The sequence below is a fragment of the Mercurialis annua genome, linkage group LG3 (assembly GCF_937616625.2).
Source record: "Mercurialis annua linkage group LG3, ddMerAnnu1.2, whole genome shotgun sequence".
In the NCBI taxonomy this organism is placed as follows: Eukaryota; Viridiplantae; Streptophyta; class Magnoliopsida; order Malpighiales; family Euphorbiaceae; genus Mercurialis; species Mercurialis annua.
The window spans coordinates 49,814,892-49,839,647 of record NC_065572.1 but is presented as its reverse complement, the minus strand read 5'-3'; the positions used below and the strand labels follow the sequence as shown (position 1 = coordinate 49,839,647).

Genomic DNA, 24,756 nt, shown 5'->3' with positions numbered 1-24,756 from the left:
AGCTCCAACTTAGGAAGATAACTCTAAATCAGGAAGACGGGACTATTTAGGAAAACATTCCTAAATAGGACTCTTGTCTAAATAAGGAAGGACACTCCTAATCAGGGTCAAAACCTACAAAGTAGGATTCACTTTCCTACTATCACTCTGCTAGGTATGCAATCATCTACTATTAAAGGAGCACGAGGTATGCCTGGACACATAATTACATTCACATACTCCAAATGCAGCTCAAAGCTCAATACTGACTTTAGCATCGGAGAGTTAATCGGACAACCACCGTCCGGTTAGCTTTCTACTCTGTTTTGCAGGTTAATCCACCGGATCAGAAGGCAGACTCCATCAATTGGCGTCGTCTGTGGGAAAAAGCTCGAAAACTTCAAACTAGAAGTCCGCTTTTTCTGAACTCAAAAATAAATTCATTGAAGAAGATGACTTCTGACCGGACAAATCTGAAGGACAAGCAACCGATGGATCCCAAGACCCATCAGCACACTCCGGAGTTAGTTAACATTACCGAAGAAGGAATTCCTAGCGCCACCGGAGGAAGTAAACCTGGAGGAGTCTCCTCCACCACATCCCAATGCCAAACCAACCCAGTTAGAGTAAGCAATCCCATTGTTTTCCCTAATCTGGAAACTGAAGGAGGACAAACGCCAGGCATGGCAGCACAAGAAACTTACAACGAGATCATGAAGAAAGTTCTGGAAACCATTTAGGCAAATCTGGACAGATTGGCTAATGAGGCCAAACGAACGAATGACAACCAAGACGAAACCCTGAAGATCCTGAGTGAAAACGTGAATCTGGGCCCTCAAGGACCAACAAGAGGAATGAACGAGCAAAGAAATGAGCAAAGAAAAGAGCGAAGAAACGAAGGAAGAAACGTGCACAGAAACGAGCAAAGGAACGAGAAAAGGAACAAAGTAAGAAACGAGAGAAGAAACGACGAACTACAGAGCCCAGAAAATCAGGAAACACAAAGAGACGATTCGAAAGAAGAAGGCCCAAGAGAAAATACCAGAGGAAGAGACAAAGACAAAGAGGAAGCACCGCAAAAAGCAAAAGACCAGAAAGGGATGCATGAAAAGCACAATCGAAGAGAAACTAAGAGGAAGAAGACGAATCCTCTGAATCACCCCAAAAGAGCAAAGCCACATACGTAGCAGAAGAAGACTTGGAAGAGAAAATCGCGAAGGCCTTGAAAAAGCTCAAATATGAGGACCTGGATATAGATGATCTGAGGTTAAAGGGCTCGCCCCTATCGGCTGATATAACGGAAGAAACGATCCCCTACAACATGAAGTTGCCAAATCTGCCAACTTTCAATGAAGAAGGAGATCCAAGGGACCATACGTCCAGATTTACTGCAACTATGTGGCTCCCGAGCGTCACAGACGCGATCCTATGTAAGGTGTTCCCCACCACTCTAACAGGGACTGCCCAAAGGTGTTACAATAAACTCAAACCGGGATCGATCAAAAGCTTCGCTGCATTATCAACCGAGTTTCTTAACAGGTATCTCACAAATATACCTGCTAAGACAACTACCAGCATCTTGAGGTCATGTATTCAAGAAGAGGGAGAAACGCTAAGGAGCTATATAGATAGATTCAACAAGCAAGCCATGAAAATAGACAGACTAAATGTCGACATGGCGACCGAAGCACTGAGGGAAGGAACGCGATTTGGGAAATTGGTAGATAAACTACTAATAAACAAGCTAACCACATTTTCAAATTTAATGGCCATAGCGCAGAAATACTTCGAATTAGATGAAGGACGAAGAGCCATTAGAGGAAAGGAAGCAAAAGGAAAAGACTCAAAGGAAAAAACGAAAGAAAAAGAAAAAAGCAAATCTCGATCGGAAGAGAGGCGAGGGAAACCCGAAGAAAGCAGGCGATTCGCCCCTCAAGGAAAATATGAACCACGATACAATCCCCGAGACGACAAATGAAATTATACGCCACTGAACACCAGTCGAACCAACGTCCTCATGTGGATAAAAGAAAACGTCAAAAACGTGGTATGGCGGCCAAAAATGAAAGCTAGAATCAAAGATACGAGGAAGTACTACAAGTTCCATGAAGATTATAGGCACGAAACGGATGGCTGCCGAGATCTAAAAGTAGAAATAGAAAGAATGATAGATGCGGGCGAGCTAAGAAAATTCATAGCTCATAAAACAAAAAGCAGCGATAAAGGAAAAAAGAGGAGCAGGGACGACAAAGGGAAGGAAAAGGAAGAAGAAAGACCATTAAAAATTCTGGGAACCATACACATGATCAATGGGGGAGGGCACAACAGTTCGACTATCAGGAAAAAACAAAAAAGAGAAGTGATGACCATCAGGGAAACACACATGCCGCCAGTGATATTCGACTCCGAGGATTATGAGCATGTGAAAGCACCTCATAACGACGCTCTGGTGGTAACAACCATCATCGAAAACTGGAACATGGAACGAATCCTCATCGATGAAGGAAGTGCCGTAAACTTAATGACAAACGCTGCATATAAGATGCTGGGAGGAAAAGCAGCAAGGCTTCGCCGAGTCTCGATCCCGCTATCAGGGCTCGGAGGTCCCTCAATCAACCCACTGGGTGCTGTCACACTGGAAGTCATAATCGAACCAGAAAGAGGAATTAACAAGAAAATAATGTCCCTATTTAACATAGTGGACATGGAGCTGACGTATAATACAATCCTTGGGAGGCCTTTTCTCCATGATTCGGCAGCAATAACCAGCATAAGGGCGATAGCCATGAAGGTACTACTGAAAAAGGAGTGGTGACGATACGTGGAGACCAGAATATCGCCAAAATTTGTTATGACGAATCCATCGTTGATCTTCAAGAAAAAAAGCAAGAGACGAAGGAAAAGAAGAAGGAAAAGAAGGGAGAAAAATAGAACCTCAATCCACCCATCGTCGGGTACAAACTTTTGTCACATTCGACAATGCCAATCACCCATTGACAAGTATAGACATCTGTCATACCCAATGGTGCCAACTATCTTTTAATTTATGTAAGCAGATTCAATTATATCAATGAAATTTTAATTTTCTCGAAGCAACGTACAACGTATCAAAACAAAGATAAAAATGAATAAATAAAGGCGAAACGCCAAAACATCAGAGTATAGATTTACTCTAAAAAACAAAGGCGAAACGCCAAAACATCAGAGTATAGATTTACTCTAAAGGCAAAACGCCAAAACATCAGAGTATAGATTTACTCTAAAAATAAAGGCGAACGCCAAAACGTCAGAGTATAGATCTACTCTAAAATTAAAGGCGAAACGCCAAAAAATCAGAGTATAAATTTACTCTTAAGGAAAAAGCGCCAACAAAACCTACTGGCGAAATAAAAAAAATGCAGGACAAAGCAATCAGGCAAAGGAGTTTAGATTAACTCCCAAAGAAAAATAATCCAAACGCAATAAACAAATCACGAATCAACAAAATAAAGCGAAAGACGATTCAAGAGTTGACAAGAAAAATATATATATTTCGAATCAAATTACATTAAAAAGAACAAATAAACTATTTTCCTATAGCACGATCCGCTGCCATTTTTTCCATCAACTCCCGGGCAATAGCTCGTGGATCCAAATCATTCACACCGGAGAGATCAATATTCAGATCCTTTTCCGTAAGTTTTCTCCCAATGGCGAGGCGATATTCGCTGATCAAAGCAGAATAAAAAGCCTTCGTATCTAAAAGACGAATATGGAGCTCCTCGATTTCAGCCTTCAACTTATTCGTTTCTTCACCGACATAGGTGTTGACAGTTATTAGCTCCTCGATCTCCCGAGTCATGCTATCAGTCTTCTCCTTGATAATTTTGATATTCCAATCCGTAATAGCATCTTGAGCCTTCAGCTTCACCAGTAGCGAATCATGCTCCGCCAAGGAAGCTCTCAAGCTTGCCTTCTCAAATTTAGAAGTAGCCAAAAGGGAAGATAAGCGCTCAACCTCGCCATCAGCATATTGGCGACGATCATCTAACACCATTACGACCTGAAGAGCCTAGCAAAAGAAAATGCAATGAAATAAAAAAAACGGAAGACACTTACCGAAAAGCCATGAAAGAAATATCTGCCAATTCAAGCCCAAGCCTGGAAGCAAATCAAGTAATATCTTCCTAGATCGCCAGACTCCTTATATACTAGGCCAAAACCTGAGGATTTAACAAACTTGCCGGATCATGCTTTTCAGCCCAATCCACCAACTTAGGAGTGGAAGACGAACCACCGATAGAGGATTCCCCCGAAGAAAATTCATCCTCTACTCGCTGCCTCTTCCGAGATGGCAATACGACATCAGTAGGATTCGCCTCCGAATCCTGCCCCTCGTGAGAGGCATCAAGATCAACAACATCAGGCACTGTTGGTAACACTGCTGAAGCCGAGGGGGGGTATATGACTAGGAACCTCATCTGGTTCGCCATCGATAGGTTCATCAAAGATAACCACTTCATTGCCTGCCGGCATAACATCCCCAGCAGGAATCACATCTAATTAAGCTTCGGCCTCAGGATTTGGAGCTTCAACCTCCGCCGCTGCCCCATCCATAGGAACATCTTAATCAATTTTAAAACCGAAAAAGAGATCGTCAGAAGAAGAAGACATCCTACAAAAACAACAAGGAACATGAATAAAGTTAGAAAAATACCTTCTACGAACTCATAATAGAGATCCGCCAAAGCGTTTGAAGGATCTTCCAAAGGAAGCAATCGACAACGGACCTGACTACTCAACAAAACATCTAAACTAGGACGTTGAAAAATGCTATGAAAAGATAAATCAAAGGCAAGAATCGACTCAGACAAGCTCAGAGGAGATGGATAATTTTGAACCCGATAAATAGAGAAACCGTATGGAAAATGAAGAAAGGCGAAGTTATGATATACTATAAAGAATCGCGTCGCCAATCGTTATCTAAACACGGCAAATAAATACGAGATCGACCTTTCCTACCAAGGGCAAAATAAAACAATTATCACAACTTCTCAACTCTACAAAATGATTAAAAACGTTAAGAGAAGGGGATTGACCCCGAAACCTACATGCCTCTACGAAAGCAAGAATAACTTTAATAGTACCAGGATAAAGCTAACCCACGGCGATCCTTAAATCTCTACACAACTCAATCAAGAAAGGATATAATGGAAACCTAAGACTAGCAGCGAATTGTTCTTCAAAAACAATCGCCCTGCAAGACGAACCCGGAGACTCAAAAGCAGGCTTATGAGCACTAGGCATCATGACTCTATAGTCAGATGGAAAATTATACTTAAAATAAATATCTAAAACTTCATCCTTACGAAGACACAAATCAGTGATGGCCATAGCAGCATACGAAAGCTTTGCTCTCCTAGACGACATCTCAGAGCAGCGCCATACATTATTCAGAGAGTGACAAAAAACAAGGTCAAAATTACCCAAGAAATAAAGAACTCGATGAACAAAAATCCAAAAGACTTAAAATTGGAAAAATCTAGAAGACTCAAAACTGGAGAAACAAACAAAGTTACACCTCAAAACAATGACAAATGGGAATAAAAAACACTTAAAGCTACTATGAAGATTACCTGAGAAATCAAATGTGAGAATCAGAGATTGAAGCTAAAATCGAAAGCAAAGATATTTTCAGACAATCGAGCAAAAGATGGAAAATGAAAACAAATGCAACAGTTTAAATACAAAGGAAGATAGAACGAATAGACACTTGTCCTAATTTCAAAAAAGACCAATGAATGAGCAACACGTGGCGAAAAAGAAGAAAATTAGGAAACTTGTTCAAGAAGCAAAAGAGGAACGTCGAAATACAAAACGACTGTTTGAGCCAAAATACTACAAGGCATAAATATCATTCTATTTCAGCTCACTTGCGCGGGGGGGGGGGGGGGGGGGAATGATGGATACCGAATCCCATTCTACTTACAATAGAACCGAGTTGCAGGAGATCTATTCCCGGACGACCTCAGGCTCGCGCCCGTAGGGCCGAATCAAGATAAGCCAATGGTCGAATCCATATGATCCGCCTCTACTTGACTATAGTAAGGTGAAGACCGAATCCCTGAGGACTCGGGCGAAGTACGCCAGTACCGGGATTCGGATAGCAGACCGGATCCACTATATGATCTCGAAGAATCTTTCCTAATTGGATACAAACTCCAACTTAGGTCTAAATCAGGAAGACGAGACTATTTAGGAAAACATTCCTAAATAGGACTCTTGTCTAAATAAGGAAGGACACTCCTAATCAGGGTCAACCCTATAAAGTAGGATTCACTTTTCTACTATAACTCTGCTAGGTATGCAATCATCTACTATAAAAGGAGCATGAGGTATGCCTAGACACACAATTACATTCACATACTCCAAATGCTGCTCAAAGCTCAATACTGACTTTATCATCAGAGAGTTAATCAGACAACCACCGTCCGATTAGCTTTCTACTCTGTTTTGCAGGTTAATCCACCGGATCAGAAGGCAGACTCCATCAATTGGCGTCGTCTGTGGGAAAAAGCTCGAAAACTTCAAACTAGAAGTCCGCTTTTTCTGAACTCAAAAATAAATTCATTGAAGAATATGACTTCTGACGGGACAAATCTGAAGGACAAGCAACCGATGGATCCCAAGACCCATCAGCACACTCCGGAGTTAGTTAACATTACCGAAGAAGGAATTCCTAGCGCCACCAGAGGAAGTAAAACTGGAGGAGTCTCCTCCACCACATCCCAATGCCAAACCAACCCAGTTAGAGTAAGCAATCCCATTGTTTTCCCTAATCTGGAAACTGAAGGAGGACAAACGCCAGGCATGGCAGCACAAGAAACTTACAACGAGATCATGAAGAAAGTTCTGGAAACCATTTAGGCAAATCTAGACAGATTGGCTAATGAGGCCAAACGAACGAATGACAACCAAGACGAAACCCTGAAGATCCTGAGTGAAAACGTGAATCTGGGCCCTCAAGGACCAACAAGAGGAATGAACGAGCAAAAAAATGAGCAAAGAAAAGAGCGAAGAAACGAAGGAAGAAACGTGCACAGAAACGAGCAAAGGAACGAGAAAAGGAACAAAGTAAGAAACGAGAGAAGAAACGACGAACTGCAGAGCCCAGAAAATCAGGAAACATAAAGAGACGATTCGGAAGAAGAAGGCCCAAGAGAAAATACCAGAGGAAGAGACAAAGACAAAGAGGAAGCACCGCAAAAAGCAAAAGACCAGAAAGGGATGCATGAAAAGCACAATCGAAGAGGAACCAAGAGGAAGAAGGCGAATCCTCCGAATCACCCCAAAAGAGCAAAGCCACATACGTAGCAGAAGAAGACTTGGAAGAGAAAATCGCGAAGGCCTTGAAAAAGCTAAATAAGGAAGGACACTCCTAATCAGGATCAACCCTATAAAGTAGGATTCACTTTTCTACTATAACTCTGCTAGGTATGCAATCATCTACTATAAAAGGAGCATGAGGTATGCCTATACACACAATTACATTCACATACTCAAAACACTGCTCAAAGCTCAATACTGATTTTAGCATTAGAGAGCTAATCGGACAACCACCGTCCGGTTAGATGTCTACTCTATTTTGCAGGTTAATCCACCGGATCAGAAGGTAGACTCCATGACTAACCAATCAAATAGTTCTCATTTGAAAACATATAGTTCTTAGATGACCTCCGGCTAGCGGAAGTCGTTTTTTTTTTTAAAACTTTTTTTTAATTTAAAAAAAGCATCAATCAAGTCCCTAATTAAAATTGTTTATCAATAAAAGACCTTTGAAGGATTAAATTAGGATATATTATAAATATTAAGAGTATTTTTTAATATTCTTCTTAAGGATATTGACGCCGTTAATTGCCATATTTAAGATGAGTTTATTTGTTGAACAATTTTTTTAAAAGGTTTAATTGTTGAATTTTAAAAGTATGAAGGATTAAAAAAAGAGTTGAAGGGGTTATGTAATATGTATATTTTTAGAAAAAGTAGGAGTTATTTTAAGAGGAAATTACACCATTTACCAAAAAAAATGAAAATAATTACAAAAGTATATGTTGACTTTTTTCATTTACAAAAATATTAATAATATTTACAAAAGTACAAAAAAATAAAAAATAATATCAAACATACGGTGTATACTGTGGGTATAATGTTAGTATACTAATAAACTAACATTATATCAACATTGTACCAAAATTGTACCAACATTATACATACTGAGATTTTATTAATATTAAATAAAAATTTATCAAAATTACATCAAATCGTATACTGAAAATTAAATTAATAATATACCAAAATTATACCATCAGTATACCAAGAGTATACAAATTTTCTTGTTCATTACCAACTATAGTGAAAAATACACATAAAAAAAAATACATGTTATCAACTAAAAAATATATATAAAAATTTATAATCAATATACCAAAAATATACTGAAATTATACCAATAATAAACCAAATATTATTTTTAAATTATCCGATTTATAGTTTTAATATTCTAAAATTATACCATAATTATACCGACATTATACAAATCGTATTTTTATAATTAATTTTCATTTTTTGATATTTTTATAATTAATTTTAAATCAGTCGTATTTTTGTAAATAAAAAAAGTTTACAGATACTTTTATAAATATTTTTAAAATTTTAGGTACTTTTGTCATCGAACCTTATTTTAACATAGAGTAAAGAGTAACTGAAGAAGCCCTTGTTAAACCCTAATCCAGAGTGCTTGTGTTTTGAATTATACGAGAAATGGAAGTCCTACGCAGTTACGAGCTGCGTCTCCTCCGGTGCACTCTTTCGTGTCCACCACAATCATTGAACAATCAGAACAGTATGAGCATGAGTATGAATATGAATGATGTGCACTCACTAATTAATCAACTTCTCACTTCAATCGAAGCCGGAAATTATATGGAAGCTCTGTCCTGTGACGCATCTAAATTGATCACCGATTTGAGGGACTTACCGGAGTCCTGTAGCTCTCCCGATGAAGTTCACTCGGAGTTAGAGGAGCGCGTGGAGCGGTTCTTAAACAAGGATGATGATGATGATGTGGAAGTTGGTTGCAGAGTGATGATTGTTTTATGCGTTGCAATTGCTGCATTTTTGTTCTTCACTCAGTGTAACATTACGGGGTAAGCATTCACTTTATTGGCTTCCTAGTGTTGATTGGAATGAATTGAACTAATAATAATGATAATAATAATCATAGGCCAATGGATGAAGTCGCTCGATGTCCTGTTGTGGTGAATGGTGGCGAATGTGTTGGATGGGATAATTGGTCACGCAATCAGCTCATGTCCAGCGGCTCTCATTTGCTCGCCAAGTTCTCCAATCTTCACGTATCTTTCCTTTCTCAACTCCTCCTATACCTGCTTTCCATTCCTTTACCTGAATTCCCTTTTTGTTGTTGTTAGTTTCTGGTTTTTTCAAAACTTTTGGTCATCAAGATTCAAGATTTGCTGTTTCAAGGAATTCGAACCATCTCATGGTGGCTTGCCAGGATCTTACTTGTTCAACAACGAACTTTGGACGAACTCTCTTCCTCTTTGTTTGATCTGCTACATGTTTATATGGGCCAAACCCTGCATCATTTTGGCACTTTAGAGCAGCTTACCACTTACTGGGGACTCCTCCATCAAGATGCTTCTTCTATTCTCTCAATGCTCCATTTAGAAGCTGGCATTATTCAACATACCTATGGACGTCTTGATACCTGCAGACAGCATTTTGGATCAGCCGAAGCTTCAGCTGGCCTTCAGCTTTCTGTTACAGGGGTTCTTGGCTACCGCACTGTGCATCAGGTTCATACTTTATCAAAATCTCTACCTCATCCTTACAGTAGTAGGGTATCACTAATAATAACTAATGGGTGCAGGCAGAGCCAAAAGCACAAAGAGTGCTTCTTGTCAACACAAGCTCATCATCCGAAGCCGCTAGTGTTTCTTGTTCCTCAACAAGCAACGACGGAAATCCAATGCTGCAACATGAAACCTCCGATATACTTGTCACACCAAAATTGCTACAGGACAGTGACGACTCTGCACAAAAGAATCATCATGATGCTCCTCTAACAGATATCCAGCAAGCTGTGGTCCTCGCTCAGTGCCTTTTCATTGAAAAGAGCTCTCGACAGGATGAGTTGCAAAGTAAGTTGTTTGGTTATCTCCAGAGAAACTAAGGAATGCTTTTTTGTAATATGATATTTGAGTAATAAAAATTGCGGATTTCTTTTCCTTCTATTTAAAGTAGAATGGTAGTTAACTTTATATTAGAGATAGCGGGTCACAATTATTTTTGAAAATTCATATTGCAGATATAGTCCAGGAAAATTTGATAACACATACCTACACATATAGACATAATTAACTCAATACCTTGTTGGAACACAGCATTTTTTTTTAAATTATACAGCACATGGTCATTTTGCTTGCTAATTAATTGCTTCATGTTTTACCTTTATTGCAATGCCATTGTGGTCTCATTTGCGGAACTTGTATCGAAGAAGCTTTAAAGATTCTTGAGCTCCTTATGTAGTTTTTCAGGATATGGTGCTATATGATATAAGGACTAGTTCTTCTAGTGGCTCAAGGTTCAAATAGATGCTGCGAATTTAGTTTTGTATTATTTCTCCGTGATTAAAATGTGGTAACTTGGCATGGAAGATAGTTGAACACATATTCTGTGATAATTTACATCTTTTTTGTTCCTTTTTGTTTCAGGATGGGATATGGCTCCATTCATAGAGAAAATTGATTCACAACCATCCTCATTGTTTATAGTATGTGTATAGGCACTTAATTATGAATCTTTGCCAAATAGTAGTGTTTGAGATGGTAGCTTATACAACTTCTTAAAGTTTAAAATTTTAAGGCTTACAGTAAATAAATAGCTCTTTTAGTCTTCTAATAAAAGATCAAGCAGATTTTTTTTTTTTAAGAAAATATGTTATGGCATTGGAAATAATGTGTTATGCATTACCTTTGGAATTTGTATCTATAATACAATTTGTGACGTATCTATTTAATGCAGTGGTTGCGTTAATAAGCCTTTAAGCATTAAAGTTTAAATGCTATAATTGTTCTCAAAAACTTTTAAGAGATTGTCTTTTTTCATCTTGTACTCGTATGATAATTGTCTTAATTAATATTTCATTTTTCTTTTCCTAGATAAAATGTTTTTGCAACTTCTTACGAATACGTTGGGAGTCAACTCGCAGCCGTACAAAGGAGCGTGCGTTAGAAATGATGGACAACTTGGTATTTATGAGTCCTTTCTTTGCGAATAGCCGATTTTCTCCAAATTATCCTACTCTTTGTTTCTCACACTGCTTGTGCTTTTGAGTTCTCTCTCTATATCCACTTTTGTATGTCCCTTTCTTCTCCTTTGTTTGTTGGAAGTGTTAGTGTTTTTGAAGTACTTCAAACAAATGTTTTTGTTTTGTTTCAGGTGGAGTCTCTCAATAAGCCTTCACCAGGAGTGGCAAATAGGATTCCTTCTTCATATGCGACTTATATTCCCACCACTCCAGCTCTCCGGAAGTAAATCTATTTCTTCTTTCTAAATGACTTTTTATTTGCCTTTTGCTGTTTGTAAGAAATTCTTTTTTTTTTTTCAATTTTTTCTATTATTATGATCCAGGGAATATGGTGAACTTTTAGTGAGCTGTGGTTTGATAGGGGAGGCACTTAAAATCTTTGAGGGTTTAGAATTGTGGGACAATTTAATATACTGCAACCGGTACGATGGCTTTTGATAGCGATTTTCTATACCAACTTGTTTGTTTCTATTTTTAATAAAATGGTTACACTTAATGTAGTTATGCATATTTTCTGTTTTTGGGATTTTATCTCATTGGATTCTTACATGAGATGCTATATCAAAAACAGTTTATTGGGGAAAAAAGCAGCAGCTGTTGAGATCATCAAGAAAAGAATATCCGAAATGCCCAATGACCCAAGTTTGTGGTATTTGATATTTTAAAGTTTTCTAACTACTGTATTGTTTTAGTTGATATGTCAACTCAGTGATGAATGCCAAAAAATTGAAGAAAATCTTGGTATCAAAACCTGCTAATCTTCTGATTCTTGAATTAGCTGCAGTGTGTCCGAAGCTCTTTCATGGTGTAGTATCTGAAATTTATTACAAATTAAAAAACAAACTCATATGATTTATATGGGAGGTTTGTTAACCTTTTGCTAAATGTGTAAAATCTTTTGATAGCTGGAGGCTGTTATTTTATGCTCTTAGTATAATGTGTTAGTGGATATAGAGATGCATCTGGGTGAGATTTTTTTGAATATCAGAGCAACTCAGAAGGTTAGAATGATAAGACTGAATGTCATTAATTCTATCTTTCCAAGGTAATATTTAGATAATAATTTTGCATGCTAATATTTTTTCTTCTTTTAGGTGTTCATTAGGTGATGTTACTAATAACCTTTTGCTAAATGTTTACTTGAGACTCTTATTTTATGCTCTTAGTATAATGTGTAGCATTCAGAGATGCATCTGAGTGAGATTTTTTTGAATCTCACTGTAATATGCAACTCATAAAAGTTAGAATGATAAGACTGAAAATCATTAATTCTCTCTCTTTCCAAGCTAACATTTAGATATTAATTTGGCGTGTTTAAATGTTTTTCTTTTAGGTGTTCACTAGGTGATGTTACAAATAACGACAGCTGCTTCGAGAAAGCCCTTGAAGTTTCAAATGATAAATCTGCAAGAGCAAAGGTGGTTTCAGTATTTTTATACAGTCACTGGCATGCTTTTAAGTTAACAAGTTCTTAACTATTACATCCTGTCCGTCAGAGATCTCTTGCTCGCAGTGCGTATAATAGAGGAGATTATGAGACTTCAAAAATCCTTTGGTATGTAACTTGTTTTGTTACCAGTGTTTCTTCTATGAAGTATTTCTGTTAGCTATGTTATTGGGAATTTACTTGCGTACAACTAATAACTTTTGTTTACTTCATAGGGAATCTGCTATGTCCTTAAATTCCTTATATCAAGATGGTTGGTTTGCTTTGGGTGCTGCTGCCTTGAAGGTGATCCATACCTCTTCTTGACTTAATATATGTCTGTTTCTATAATACCATTGTTTATGCACTCTAAAGCTGTTAACATATTAGAAAATCTTTATATTATATTCATACAGGTTCTTCTGATGTAATATTTGGAAATAATGGTACAGGCTAGGGATGTTGAGAAGGCTCTGGATGGATTTACTCGGGCGGTGCAGCTTGATCCTGAAAATGGAGAGGCTTGGAATAATATTGCTTGTTTGTATGTTATCAGTTATTCATCCTTTGGCTTTCCTCTAATTTCTTTTCTTCTTTTTACCCTTTTTGTTTCATGACCAAATTCATGAAATCATAAGGTTCTCATACCTTTCTTGCCACTTCCCAAAAGTGGTAAGGAAACCACATGTTGCACTGTGGACTTCAGACGTTTGGCAAAAGTATATGCCTGATCTGAAGCACATGTTATATCTTTCATTAGCATTTGGCTTTTGTTTGATTATTATTGTCAAGGTGGTAGAATGTCAATTTGCAGGTTCTTTTATTTTTTAAATATATATTTGGTTTGAAGCACATAGAATCATCTGTCATTAGAATTTTAGTTTTGCTTGATATCTATTGTCAAAGGGGAATATCCATATTCTTTTTTTCTGCTTTCTAAATGGGAGTTCAATTAGAATTCATTTTGTCAACAATATAGGCATATGCTCAGGAAGAGGAACAATGAGGCCTTTATTTCATTCAAGGAAGCCCTTAAGCTCAAGTATGTATTTCTCTCATAAATTGTTAAAGGGAAAAGGGTCAAATATGCCTTCCATGTTTAGCCTGAGGATCAAGTTGACCCTCTATGTTTGGAAAGGTGCTAAAACACACTTCACGTTTTTAAAAAAGTTCAAATAAGCCTCTCTTTCTAATACCGTTTGAAAATCCGTGAATCCTTACTTAGGTGGAATCTAACGTGGCTTTTTGAACCTGAGGTGGTTCAAATTTGCCCTCAATGTTTGACTTCCGGTTTAAGTATGCCTTTCATGTACGAAAATGTTCAAATATGTCCTTCATTAAAGAAAAGGCTCAAATATACCCTCCATGTATGAAAAAGTTCAAATACACCTTTTATGTATAAATAGGTTCAGATATGCCCTTCATGTATGAATATGTTCAAATATCACCAATATTAAGGTTTAGCAAAATTATTGACTGACCAAACTAATGACTTTCAGTCGGTTTGATTATAAATTTGGGTTTAGTCGATTCATTTTTGATGAAAAAAATATAAATTTTTAATTTTTGGTTCTGTTTGAGATTTGAATTATTCAAACTAACCCAATAAGCCGATTTTTTTTTTTAAATTTCTGTTGATTTTAACCGAAATGGCTGAATTATTTTCTTTTTTCATTCGATCGGTTTGATTTTGAATTGTTTTCTTTTTTCATTCGATTGGTTCATTTTCGATGAGAATTTCTTGTTTATTTGGCCTTAAACTTATATTGTTACTTGTATCAAAGGATAGTACTATCACTTGATATTAGCAATATAATCGAGTAGCTTCTAAGAAAAATACAATCACTTTCGAGGTCAATTCAATTTTAAAATTTATAGTTTGAAACTTTATTCAAACTTGACAAAATATATTCTTAGAAGTTTGAGCTCAAACTTGATAGAATAATTGAAACTCGAGCTCGATTCGACTTGATTAAATTTATAAATATTTAAAAATTAAAATTTATGAAAAAAAATAAAGATACTATTGTGTTTATATATAATACTAAAGAATAAAAAATTTCACGAAAGCTTGACTAGGCTCGCAGGCTTGTGGAGCGGAGTATTTTAATGCTCAAATGCAGTTTGAACCTTTATACACGAATGATATAGTTGAACCGTTTTATACATGAAGGGCGTGCTTGAACCATGTGCCAAACATTAAGGGCATATTTGAACCACCTTTTAAGTTCAATAAGTCACGTAAGATTCCACCTAAGAAAGAATTGACGGTTTTTAAAATGGTGTTAGCAGAAGGGGCTTATTTGAGATGTTTTTTAAATGTTAAGTGTATTTTAGCACCTTTTCAAATATAGAGGGCCAATATGATCCTCAGGCCAAACATGGAGGGCTCATTTCACCCTTTCCCATTGTTAAATACTAATCTTTTTCTAATATCGGATTAACTTCTATGTATAAGATGCATTATGCACATCCAGAAAACATGTATGTAGTTTCCTTTACTTGTCACAAAAGTTGATGTAGCTGTCTTCCAGGCGAAATAGCTGGCAGTTGTGGGAAAACTATAGTCACGTGGCCATGGATGTGGGCAATGTTCGTCAGGTACTCATGCATGTGCTTTGGTCCTTTATTTCTGGTAATATTGCCTGTGGAAGTTTAAATTATTCATGAAAATAACTGGTAATGTTCAGGAATACACATGAATAAAAATATATTGCTGATGACATGTTCCTTCTGAACTAATTGACATTAATATAATCCAGTTTATGTATTTAGGTCTACATGTGTGCACTTATATGTACTCTTATGTAAAAGAGCAGAACAACAAAATCCTTCCTCAGATATCATGATTGGATATGAACTTATGGGATAATGTTAGAGATGATAAAATCATAGTTAGATTCTCAACTACAACCTTGAGCTTTTTGGGTTGATTGGTAATTTGACACGAAATTAGAGCTCTATGATAAAAGATTTAGAGTTCGATCTTCGCTAACCCCCCTTTGATTATTAATTACTTGAGCACAAAGTAAGGTAGATTTGTACTTGTTCGTTTCAAGCCTAATGGACATTTACGTGCCAGTACTGGAGATAATAAAATTGTAGTTAGAGTCTCAGCTTACAATTTGAGTTTTTGGATTTATTGGTTATGTGACAGGCTATAATACCTTTTTGTGCTTGGTGTCGGCACATTTAATACTTTGAAGTCATTTATGGAGGAGCTATAAGAAACAACAATGTTTACGTTATGTTAAAATTCTTCTTTTGCTAAGGACTGGAGAGTATCTAGCTCATTACAAGTAGAAAAATAAAATCTTTAGCATAGTTATAGAATTCCTCCTTCTATTTTCATGGATAGTCTCTGGAAGCTATACTTACGGTTTCATAAATAACCAGTTACTTTTTGTTTTTATTTTTCATGGATAGGCTCTGGAAGCTATACAGATGGTTTTGCAATTAACCAGTTGTAAACAAGCGGATGCTGTATTATTGGAGAGGATTATGCTAGAAATAGAGGGAAGAGCTTCAAATCGACGATCTACTGGTCAAACTTGCTTTGATGACTCTCAAAGTGTTTCAGAAATACAAGCTGGATGGTCTAGGGAAAGTGAGCAGTTAGTGGAGCTGCTGGGTAAAATACTTCAGCAGGTTTGAAATACCCGTCATATGTTTGATTTCTAAACAACTCCACCATCTGTGATCTGCCATACACATGTTACGATAACACTGTTTTTTATGTGTCAGTGTTGTTCCTAATGGGTTATTTTTGATGTGGGGAAGCTATATCAGTTTTGTCTAAACTTTTATGAGTCAGCTATGCTACTGTCCATCAGAAAAACGTGTCTCAACTACAGCCAACTCCCCGCTTTCCCTGTTGAAAAACCTACCCTACTCTTCTTTTAAATTAGTGTTTTAATTATTTAATAATATCTCAAATGAGTGCTTTCAGCTATTTTTCGATTACCGAACTACTAACAAGGCCAAAAATGAATTTTAAATTTGATGATATGGTTTGCCATTTGGATTCCACATATGCAATTGTATCATTTGTACACACTACTATCATTTTCTTTTTGTTAATTTGACATCGAAACTTGAGAAAAATGGAGTTCATTTATATACTTTTTGCACACCCCAGTCACTAGCCAAAAGAATTGTTTGATATATTTTTTTAAAAGTTCAGATATTGAAATAGTATATTTAAATATGTTCAAACACCAATGATATAATCATTTCTTTTAATATTTGGGTATTTAGATTACTTTCTCTCATTATTTTTGATATGGGGAAATTATATCAGTTGTATCTAAACAAAATCAGCTATGTTAGTGTCGAAATTTTTATTTCTTTTAAATTAGTATTTTAATTATTTAATAATATCTCAAATGAGTGCTTTCAGCTATTTTTCGATCACTGAACTACTATCAAGGCCAAAAATGAATTTTAAATTTGATGATATGGTTTGCCATTTGGATTCCACATATGCAATTGTATCATTATTTTGAATTATGCGGTTCACATGCAAATTATACATATTCGGGCATAGGATTCTTGAAGTATTTTTGTTTATGTTACAGATAATTAAAAGTGACAGTAGAGCAGATATATGGGGTTTATATGCAAGATGGCACAAGATTAAAGGAGATCTTACAATGTGCTCTGAAGCTCTCTTGAAGCAAGTTAGATCTTATCAGGTATCTTTGGTTAAATTGTAAAAGTCAATGCTCTGGTATTTCTTCAGCCCATATTTTATTTTCATATGTTTTTTTTCCTGGATGTGTATGTGATGAAAAGATGACTTTTTTCTCCTAGCAACAAATTAGTTTAGAATTGACATTAATTTGTGGTATACTGGATTTCGATTCTAGGAGTTAATTTTAGTTTCTCTGGATAACATAGAGCCAATTCCAGCCAACATAGCACTTCAGTTGTGGTCCGTATGATATGCAGTCATCATAGTATAATCTTAGTGTGTGAAACAGCTTGAGGATAGAGAGCTGTTATGCACTAACAAACATGAAGTTTCCTTGGTTTGTGGCTAGATATGTGGAAATGATATAATGTATCAATATGTATATAAAGATGAAATGGTCTATCCGGCTGTTGATTCCCCGTCTATGGTGCTAGCTTTTTTTTTGTAGGATAGAAGATTTTCCATGGAAATTATATCCTTTGTGAGCATTGCATTGTGTCATTGGACCATGTCAGTTAGATTGTTACTTGCCCAATAAGCCGTTTAGTCAAGGTTACTACTGCCCAAAGAAACTTTGCATTAAGATGTAGATGAGATTGATATATCATCTATTCTATTTTGGTTAGTCAAGAGGCCTTACAACAAGAAACAACCATCCTTTTTCAAATCTCTCACCACAAAGGTGATTAATTCCTACTAATATTGTTGAAAATATATCTCCTATTAATTAAGATCCTTTTAGGAAAGCTGACGGTCTGAAGTTGATTAGCAGAAAATGTCTTTAATTTGGGTAAGGAGCCGTTTTATTTTCCACAGTCAATCTAAAAGGATCGGATATACCCGTCCATACCTGCTCTTTTGCCTGCTGTCAGGAAATTCTTATAATGAATATCTATCTTTTTATGCCAAAAGGAGCATGAAACCTTGAAATTTATTTTTGTGAAGGAGTCTGCATCACTTGCCATTTGGATGTCAGTAAATATGTTTCTTTTCAAGTTAGCAATGCAATCCATTTATGCTGCAATTGTTCTTTGTCGGGCATGTAAAAACTTACAAAAAATTGCCCTTTGTAATTTCCGTCTCATCTTTGAACCATGGTGCTTCCATCATTGTTAGCTTGGCATTTATCTTTGCTTTGCATGTTGAAACTGCAGTTTTGTAGGTTGCAAAAAAGAAAAGTGATGTGAGGTCAAGTTTCTGTAACTTGCTCAAACTGGGTTTTCTAGTGAATTAGTACTGGTCTATTATATGGAATTCTGGAGTTAATCAATTTTATTTCTTGTGTCATTGCTTCTATAGTTTGATATCTTTTCATATAATATCTCCCGCTGCTTTTCTGGAACTGACTTTTGTTTTAGTTTTAAAGGCTTTCACAAGAGTTTATTAGTGATAATTGCTATACTCTATCTCAGGGATCTGATTTGTGGAAAGATAGTGATCGTTTTAAAAAGTTTTCACATGCCTCATTGGAACTATGTAAGGTATACATGGAAATTTCTTCCTCTACTGGTAGCCGTCGTGAACTCTTTTCTGCTGAGATGCACCTAAAAAACACAGTCAAACAGGCAAGCTCTATATTTTATAACCTGGAGAGAATTTCCTTAAAGGGACTTACTTTCCATATCCTTCAGTATTTATATCTTTTACCATCATCTATTATGGTTCATGCTAAATTTAAATTTTTTGGATTTATTTTTCACATGTATATTGAAGAATAATAAACACACTTTTCTGAAATCTTAGGCTGAGAGCTTTTCAGACACAGAAGAAGTTAGGGAGTTACAAGCTTGTCTCGATGAAGTGAAAATGAAGCTTCAATCTACTTAGGTGTCACTGTCCAGTTAAGAAACTCGAGAATCAATACATCTATCCAATTTACATGGCAAGTGTCTTGATAGTACTTTATTTTACTTCACTTTCTTAAAAAATTGAAATATGCAAAATATTATTTTTTTAAAACGTTCTATATACTTTTATTTTCAGGATTATGCTGAAGTTTGCCTGCGTACTAACAGAAAGAAGGTGCAACCTTCTGGACATTTTGTAGGATTACACATGCTTGTACAGAGAGTTATCTTCTTCTTAAGCTTGCAAGGTTGGGGTTTTCTCTTCCTCTCCTTTTTACTACCATGTAACTCTATCAATTATGTGATTTAATTTATCCTGCTTTTTTTTTCTTGTCTGCATTAATGTCAGTTTTAATACTTAAAAGCTTCAATAAATACGGATGAATTCGGGTTGCACTAGTTGATTGATCTTTACATGGTTTACACTTTTCTTGTATAAAGTGAGATTATCATGTAATTTTTCCGATACAGATTGCTCGTTTAGATACTTTTAAATGTCACTCCCTCCTTCCGAATACAGTTGTCCACTTTCATATTATCATACAATTTAAAATATAATTAATGTTATGATTTTCTACAATTTTTTTCTATTTTTCCTACTATACCCTTACTTGATATAGTCACTAATTCTCATTTACTTATAAATACTAGTTCATTTAGTGGGTTTTAAACAAGGATAATATGAAAAATTAATTTTAAAGATTGTTATTTATTAGAAATGGACAAGAATTTTGGAAAAAAGAAAAAATAGAGAAAGTGGACAACTCTATTAGGACGGAGGCAAGAGTTTTATAGTAATTGCACGCAATAATTTTCTATTAATTTGTAGAAATTATTACTCAAGACTATGACTATCATGTTATTTATGTACAGAATTAGTGAAATTGTAAACACATCATTAAATGATATCAATAGTACTAGCAGAACACTCGCGCTATGCTGCTGGTTTTTCATTATATAATATGTAATGTATTTAAAATTTACTAGTAAAATTTATTTATACAATAGGATCTGAAATTTTTAAAATATGAAACAAACTCATCATATGATTATCTCAGTAATTTTTGTACTGCCATATTGCATTTTGTACGGTGTATAATTAATCTATAAATATCTATGTCATAATTTGTTAGTGCATTTTGATATTTTGGTACAAAATCAAAAGTATTTGATCAGATTTTAATAAAGTATTATACATAGCAAGGTATTGTTTTTAGTTGTCTACAACATTTCAACCAATATAATTTATTGCATTTGATTATTATTTTCAATAATTTGTTGATTAAATCTTATGTGACATAATACCGTGAAAGTATATGTACTTTTTTTACTTCTTTTTATCTCTAATCCAATACGATGTCATTGAAGTCGGAAAATATATCAATATTGTTTTTACTTCCGTAAACAATGTGTTGTTATCTATTGTTGTTTGTTTGAGTTTAATGTATATAATTATTATATAACTGTAATATATATGAATCAAAGCAACTATTTATTAGATATAAACATATATAAAAAATTTAAGCTCCACCCGCCTTCAAGTACTGGAAACTATGACTGCTCTTGCGGAACCGATACAGAAATTGATGCTCTTTTAAATTGTTTACCTTAGTTATGGGGAGTTTTGATTATTATTTGCACTTTATAAGTTTGTTACTAATAAAGATATTTTAATTATTTTATAATTATATAAATAATACTGTAATAATTTTAAAATTTAAATTTGTTGTTATTATGTAGGGTTAGATATTTTTCCACTTTGGTGGTTGATTAACAGTGCAGTTAATAATATAGGAAAAAAAATAGTTTTAATTATAAAATACATTATTTTTGTTTGTTACTAATCTATTATAATGCAACATATATTACCGATAGGGGAAAAGTTTTTTATTATTTTTAAAGGGATCGAATTTTATTGCTTAATATAAAATTAAAGAATATGAATGTCAATTTATATTAAAAAGTGTATAATATATATAAATTGGCCTAATTGATAAATTTTTTTGTTTGATGTGTTCGTCACTATTTACAGTGAAAAATGCATGTAATATTTTCTTTTGTCTCTAATCTAATATGATGTCATTTATGTTGGAAAATATATCGATACTGTTTTACTTTTAATATAAGTATATCAGTGCTACTTTCACTATAAACAATGTGTCGTTATATATTGTTGTTTGTTTAAATTTAATGTATAGTATAATTATAATATGAAATTATGTAATTATTTTAAAAATCTAAATATACATAAAAAAATCTAAAGATCATCATTTATAAAAAAATAATATATTTTCTTAATTTTCTATCGTTTATATTAACATTACTATATCATATCTTGCAATATTTAATATTTATGGGTAAAGATGAAAGCTTAAAGTTAAAATAAAAAAACTCACCAAAAAATTATTATAAAAATTGTATTCATGAAAAAAAAAAAAATTCTCCTAATACTTGTATTTTTTTCTTATATGTTTGTCATAGTTATTGCACTTTCACTTCTACTTTAATTTAAACTTTTACTTTTAATTAAAGCCCAATATTTGCCGAAATTATTTTAATCCTTTTAAATTGTTATAAAAAATTTATTTTATGATGTTTAAATTTTAAACTCAGTATTGTATTCATTTTCTATAATAACTATTTTATTATGCCATAGTAATACAATTTATTTGATTAGTATATTAATAAGCTGTCATAATACTAAATTAATTAATTTTTCAAACTAACGAAATTATTAACAAATAAAATTTAGGGATTAAAGTGCAACTTTTAATATATAAAAGGACTACAATTGACTCTCTAATAATTAATATATATGGTGGATTAAAAATTTATTAATTATTAGAATTATTAATTTATTGAATTTATATAGAAAAAAATTCTAAAATATGTTATAAAATATTTGCATCCGTAGATCTAATACTAATGTTATATTATATAAAAGCCAAATAAATACACTTCACATCAATCAATCCAAAAAAATAATGCACTTAAAAACATATCAAATTGATATTAAATAAAATAATTATCAAAATGCTGTATTTATAAAATAAAAATAATTTTTAATATCTTTTTATACTATGGATGCTTAACTTGCTTTTACTTGCTCATTTAATAACTTTTCTTGAATTTTTTTCTCAAATGAATAAAAAGTTATAATTTAATGGTATTTCAGATTTCATCTTACGGTTAGTGTTGCTCTAAATAAATCATCACCGATGAACCTTGAGAAAGATACAGTGAGAATAGCAAGAGACAAATATAATGAGAATGACAAACAAACAAGAAATTACACATTTGTTTCTTAAAAAATTACCCATATATAAATTAAATTGAATTATTATATTTATATGTAAATATATATACTTCTTTAGAAAAAATCTCTCTAATAATTAATATCATTTTAAATTTTATTAATTTTAAATAATTGAATTATTAATTATTCGATAACGAAATTGGTTCCCTCATTTTTTTTATTAATTATTAAAATTATTAATTTATTAAATATTAACTATTAAAGGGTCTACTGTATATGTATTAATTTTCCACCTAATTTGACTTATTAGGCGTTTCTCTTACTGAAGTAGAGCTTAGCAATCTTAACTTCATTAGACATTTATGCTTGTTGGCATAATAATCATTACCTTTTGTTTTGTTGACTTCTATGTATCATTACTTGGTGTATAATTCAATTTCTTCTACTCTCTTAGCCCAAACAGCCTAAACTGAAACGACAAGGAGTGTTAATATTATTGTTTAACATTCATGTAGTTTCGATTTAAAAATCATGTATAGTATAATATAATGGTGTCAATAACTAAAATATTTATCATTATTAAATGTGTTATAATTTTGTTAGATCTATCCATTTATGACGTTGATAGAGTCTATATCAGAATATTCCATTTGTTGGTCATCCTATATCAAAACGATTCAGTTGAAATATGTTAGGCATGCTTTTTTATTTTTTTGTTACAAAAATTTAATCCATTAAAAAGGATTAGGGTACAACCTTGAAAGTTATATAACTGTATTTAAGCATATGCACTTTCAAATTCTAACTAACAAATAATAATGAAACAAAAAAAATTACAAGTAGAAGATTAATTGAAATGAGAAAAATTAAGCCGAAAGCTCCGCTATCATAATCAATATAATTTTGTTCGTGCGAAGGTCTTACTTTTGGACCGATAACACATCTTCAAGAGGATTCGAAAGATAGATCTTACATCAAATCGTTAAAACAAACATTAAAATAATTTTGATCTTCAACTTTTCATAAGTTAAAAGGTTTTAATTAAATGAGACATTTTTTTGAATATATAAGTCAAAAAGACTTAAAAAAATTTGATCGGACAAAAAATCATTCACATAAAAATAAAAAAACAACCTTGATAAACAAGAATTTTCAACAAGCTTTTAAAATTGAATTACGAAAGAATAAGAACCTCCAATTTTAGAGTGATTATTGAAAGAAAAAAACAACTAATGTTATTTAAATAGAGATTTTTTCACAAATATTAGGAATATCCAAAATATTTACAAAAATACTATAAAAAAATTTACTTTACAAAAATACAACCCTTAATAACAAAAAAATTATATTTTGATATTTATTTACGAATATACCAGAAATAATCCTGACTCGAATCTTTGAATTTATGAATGGGAACCGTATTATTTTGATGCTTAAATCTGATTCAGCGGTCAAATTCACACATGACTTCTTAGTAAACAAAAAGTTAACCAACAAACATTATAAGAATTAATCTAGAGGTTAAGAAACAATTCGGGGATTGCAGGATAAAAAACACATAACTTTAGTTTTTGATTGGTTGATTGAATGATAAAAAATAATACAAATAAATGCTTAGTTATTTATAGCCATCATAGTCTAAAGGTCCTAATTTGAATCTAACTCATATTTCTAATAACAAAAATAATCCTAATGAGATTTCATCTTTTATTGAAAGTAAAATGGCTTGCATGAACCTTAACCCTAAATAAGCCAATTTAATTCCTCCGGAGCTCTGCTTTTGGGCCGGCATAAACTATAGTGTTTTATTAGAGAAAAAAGAGTGACATTTTCTTTTCAAAACTCACGCAAAAAGTTCCTATAACACGTTCTTTCACGTAGAAAATTACTGAACAATAACTTGACTCAAAACAACAATAATTATTGTTAATTGACATCTCTGCGTTTTTGTAATTGAATTATAATTAACTAGAACATAGCGTATTGCAGTTTTGAATTGAAATTTTCTTCATTGATTTAAATATCTGGACCGCCATTACCTAATTCTATAAGAAGTATAAGAGATTTCACACTTGAGAATTTTCTTCAACAAACACATAAAGTTAAGGATTTTGATTTGCAATTTCATTTTAGATTACTTTTTGGGTGTTTAATGTTATATTTGAATATAATTAAATCAATTACATA

The 24,756-nt window shown here is 33.6% G+C and overlaps 4 protein-coding genes across 5 annotated transcripts; all 4 read left to right on the top strand.

Annotated features, from left to right (window-relative positions):
* Positions 1 to 431: 431 nt before the first annotated feature.
* On the top strand, positions 432 to 1,166 carry LOC126672580 (uncharacterized). Its single transcript, XM_050366535.1, has 2 exons — positions 432 to 605; positions 720 to 1,166. The coding sequence occupies exons 1-2, from the start codon at positions 432 to 434 to the stop codon at positions 1,164 to 1,166; spliced, it is 621 nt and encodes a 206-aa protein (XP_050222492.1).
* A 134-nt stretch (positions 1,167 to 1,300) lies between these two features.
* LOC126672579 (uncharacterized) lies at positions 1,301 to 1,957 on the top strand. Its single transcript, XM_050366534.1, has one exon. It carries the CDS (start codon positions 1,301 to 1,303, stop codon positions 1,955 to 1,957), a length of 657 nt encoding a protein of 218 aa, XP_050222491.1.
* Positions 1,958 to 2,041: 84 nt separating this feature from the next.
* Positions 2,042 to 3,022, top strand: LOC126672578 (uncharacterized). Its single transcript, XM_050366533.1, has 2 exons — positions 2,042 to 2,770; positions 2,858 to 3,022. The coding sequence occupies exons 1-2, from the start codon at positions 2,042 to 2,044 to the stop codon at positions 3,020 to 3,022; spliced, it is 894 nt and encodes a 297-aa protein (XP_050222490.1).
* Positions 3,023 to 8,699: 5,677 nt separating this feature from the next.
* On the top strand, positions 8,700 to 19,712 carry LOC126673331 (uncharacterized). Of its 2 annotated transcripts, none has more exons than XM_056104982.1 (20): positions 8,700 to 9,164; positions 9,242 to 9,371; positions 9,447 to 9,833; positions 9,908 to 10,178; positions 10,752 to 10,810; positions 11,199 to 11,288; positions 11,479 to 11,570; positions 11,671 to 11,769; positions 11,919 to 11,996; positions 12,681 to 12,765; positions 12,844 to 12,902; positions 13,010 to 13,079; positions 13,226 to 13,317; positions 13,753 to 13,815; positions 15,308 to 15,374; positions 16,200 to 16,421; positions 17,351 to 17,467; positions 18,879 to 19,031; positions 19,210 to 19,348; positions 19,514 to 19,712. In XM_056104982.1, exons 1-19 carry the CDS (start codon positions 8,779 to 8,781, stop codon positions 19,291 to 19,293), a joined length of 2,604 nt encoding a protein of 867 aa, XP_055960957.1. In that variant the 5' UTR covers positions 8,700 to 8,778; the 3' UTR covers positions 19,294 to 19,348; positions 19,514 to 19,712. The 2 variants fall into 2 exon arrangements, with proteins under 2 accessions (XP_055960957.1, XP_050223386.1); XM_050367429.2 differs by having other exon boundaries at positions 8,701 to 9,164; positions 19,450 to 19,712.
* The last annotated feature ends 5,044 nt before the right edge of the window (positions 19,713 to 24,756 follow it).